Below are 3632 nucleotides of genomic sequence, written 5' to 3'. Positions count from 1 at the left end.
CCAGGTGTTTCTGAGGATGGTTCTTGTAGGACTGTTCTCCAGGTGTTCTGTACTTGAACACCCAGGGGGAGCTTTGGGACAGAACCAGCTGTTTTGAAGTGAAACGTGGGTTTCTTGGTGTGATGTTCTGACCAGGGAGCATTACTTGCTTGTTCTGGGAACATGGAGGTTCTTCTTGTTGGTTAAGTTGAAACTTGGTTCTGTTTTTAGATCTTTAATCGAAACGTGTTCTGGTGTTTGTGTCTTTGGACTCTGCACCAGTAGCTAGAACCATGTGGTAAAACGCTGAGGTTCTGCTGTTTTTATTTCAGTTTGCTGAACCTGGTTCTGGCCCAGTGGTTGGTGCTGTCGCCTCACACGAAGACAGTGGGAGGTTTGTCTCCTGGTTGTTCTGTGTGGTGTTTACCTGTTCTCCTGTTCTGTTCCTCCCACAGAACATAAACCTGTCCCTAAGTGTCTTGTTTGTCTCTGTGATGGACAGGAGACCTGTCCAGGTGTCGTCTCTCACTGACAGCAGAGGAGGTGTGGACAGAACATGGACAGGTGTTCTCAACCTGTCTTGCTCGTTGATTTTTGTATAAATTCTGTGTTCTAGTCAGAAATGCAGTTGGAGCAGATGATCTTTGCTTCAACATCTGACCTGAAGCTCAGGAGGTTCTGACCCGTCAGTTCTGTGGAAACGACCTGAACAGGAAGTTGACTGGTTTAGACAGGAACTTGTAGCGTTGCACTGATTCTGAGTTGGAAGGTTTCATGCTTCTATCAGACAGCCTGCCGGGCTCATCAGTCCTCTCACCGACCCCTCTCCTGCAGATCTACCTGGTCACCATGGCAACAGACGTGGGCTCGCCACAGCGGTTCTTCCACATGCCGCGTTTCCAGCACCAGGCGCCTCGTCAGGTTTTCTACAAACGGCCGGACATGGCTCAGCAGCAGGCCATGCAGCAGCTCACCTTCGACGGGAAGCGCATGAGGAAGGCCGTGAACCGCAAGACCATAGACTACAACCCGTCTGTCATCAGATACCTGGAGGTACAGCACCTGTCCACTGCTACACCTGGTTAATACAGAACCTGTTTAAAAACATACCTTTTTATTGTGACACCTGTTTAATAAAGCACCTGTTTATCTAGGGATGGTACCAATCTGATCCAGTATCTGTATCGGCCTCCGATACCAGCTTAATGTACCGATCATGTTTTTCCGATCCAACCTGCAGAGATTTCCCGTCCATGATGCATGTCTGTGTCTTCTGAAACCCTGCCGGCTGCTCTGCAGGTTGGCTTCAAACTATGGAATGGATTTCCTGAACGGAGCCGTGTCTCATGAACCCAGAGTAACAAGACCCGCCTCACAGTCAGGAAATCCAGTTCATAGTTCGCAGCAGCTATAATGTCAGTAAATACCGACGGCTGAGCAGCACTGCTGCTAACAGCTAACCAACTTTTCATCGTAACACGTTCGCTGTGTGGAAGTATTTTACACTAAACACCGCACAACGTGAAATGTCTGCAGAGCTGCTGTATTGAGAGGAGGAAGCTCGGTCGCGACCTACAATACATTGAACTAGTGCTGGGCCGCATCGTATCGTTCACAATAATACCGGTAAAAAAAGCTTGCCTGGGCAAAAAAAGATATGATAATTTCATGACGTAATACGTCAGGGCGCCCCGCCCCCTTAACAGAACCGAGCGAGCCGAACAACTACACCAAATTGCGCACCCCCCCCTCCACCTGTTTGTACTAGTGTGACGCTAATTAGCTGCGTGTAATACTAGCTAGCTAAAAACAAACAGCGCTCAGCTCAGCTGTCCCTCCATCCAGCTCTAACCTGCAGGTACAGACACGCAGCTCAACGGTCTCTCAGTTCCACAGTCCATGGAGCAAGATCAGAGTCAGGTGATCAGAGTCAGGTGATCGGAGTCAGGTGATCGGAGTCAGGTGATCGGAGTCAGGTGATCGGAGTCAGGTGATCGGAGTCAGGTGATCGGAGTCGTGTGATCTGAGTCGTGTGATCTGAGTCGTGTGATCGGAGTCAGGTGATCGGAGTCATGTGATCGGAGTCAGGTGATCCGAGTCAGGTGATCCGAGTCAGGTGATCGGAGTCAGGTGATCCGAGTCATGTGATCCGAGTCAGGTGATCGGAGTCAGGTGATCGGAGTCGTGTGATCGGAGTCGTGTGATCGGAGAAATGAATGATTCCTGCAGGAACAGATGAAACACCAACCGCTTCAGGGTCACATGATCACCTTGTTACAACTTCTGGAAGTTACAGCTCATTTAAAGAAACATATATTTTGTTACATTTATGATCAACAGATCTTAAGATTAAGATCTTAAGCTTCATTTTATTAAGTTATTTTGGGAAACTGCACCTGCACTTTAGTTTTTGTGGTGGATTTATTGATCTATATTTTGTGCTGAGTTTTTCAGTCTAAATAACAAAAGGATCATTTTTATTTTTGTACTTGGAGACTGAATACTAAATAAAGTAATTTCAGTCAAATTAACCCTTTTTTATTTTATGTAATACTGCAAAACAACATGTTAAGTTAATTTTGTCAAATAAATAACTATGATTTCTGGGGGTTTTTTTATATCGCAAAATTGATTGTTCTCGTCAGAATGCTGTGAAATATCACGATATTATATTTGAGCCGTATGGCCCGGCCCTACACTGACCTTAATAAACGGTACAAAAGCGCCACATTAAAGAGCTCGAGGATTGTTTAGCCAGGCACCGCGGTGAAGTTAGTTTTACGCTGGACGCTGGAGCTCCGTGGCTTCAGCGGTGCGTTCCTCTCGTTCAGTCCGAAGCAGCCAGTCTGGGTTCAGTCTGTCCGTCTGGAGGAGCAGCTGAACATTTACAGCCAAGATGTAGTTTACGTTTACCCTCCAGGAGAGATTTATCAGTACAACAGTAGACAATCATAAAAAAACATATGAGATGAAAAATAAAAAAAGAAACAAAACTGCTCCATTATAAAACGATGTAAAATACTAAAAACAGGAACATGTCTGTGTTGGTTTTTGCCACAAACTTAGCAGCTGTTTGAAGCCATTTAATCACTTTAATATCCACTTCAGCGTATTGTTTTGATACTATTAGTACTTAGTGTATATGTTTTCATGTTTTTCATATCTTACATCTTGTTGCTGTTTTTCTTTTACATTTTATTGTGGGATGCAACTGGGACCCTGTGAACATAATCTTGTTCCACCACATGTACCACATGTGGTGTGAATGACAGTAAGACTCTGACGTTAAAGCTAGGAATAAAAAGCATGTTTTGTGTTAGCAGGATTTAATTCTAACTTTAAAACGTATCCAACATTAATAAAACTTACCTTAAGTTGCCTGTTTGGACATTCATATATTTGTACGTGTACTTGAGAGGAGATTATTGCAGCCTCATATAAAATCAATATTGATGATTATATCGGAATAGTATCGTATCAGCCTATATCCAGATTTAGGTATCAGCATCGGAATTAAAAAAATGTAGATTGGTGCATCCCTATTTCTTACAACACCTGTTAAATTTACCTGTTTAATAACATACCTGTTTATTACAGAACCTCTTTTACCACACCTGTTTAGTACCACACCTGTTTAGTGCCACACCTGTTTA

At 44.1% G+C, this 3632-nt stretch overlaps 1 protein-coding gene across 1 annotated transcript in view; it reads left to right on the top strand.

Moving 5' to 3' along the window:
* The window catches only part of wdr33 (WD repeat domain 33), a 26678-nt gene that overhangs the window by 668 nt on the left and 22378 nt on the right, over positions 1 to 3632 (top strand). The window contains exon 2 of the mRNA XM_037681433.1: positions 814 to 1032. Coding sequence (XP_037537361.1) covers positions 829 to 1032 — 204 coding nt within the window. The 5' untranslated portion in view covers positions 814 to 828. The remainder of the gene's footprint in view (positions 1 to 813; positions 1033 to 3632) is intronic.

This window comes from Nematolebias whitei, chromosome 9, assembly GCF_014905685.2.
Source record: "Nematolebias whitei isolate Nwh7 chromosome 9, NemWhi1, whole genome shotgun sequence".
Taxonomy (NCBI): domain Eukaryota; kingdom Metazoa; phylum Chordata; class Actinopteri; order Cyprinodontiformes; family Rivulidae; genus Nematolebias; species Nematolebias whitei.
The sequence above is the reverse complement of the archived record's forward strand: the minus strand, read 5'-3'. Positions and strand labels throughout refer to the sequence as shown.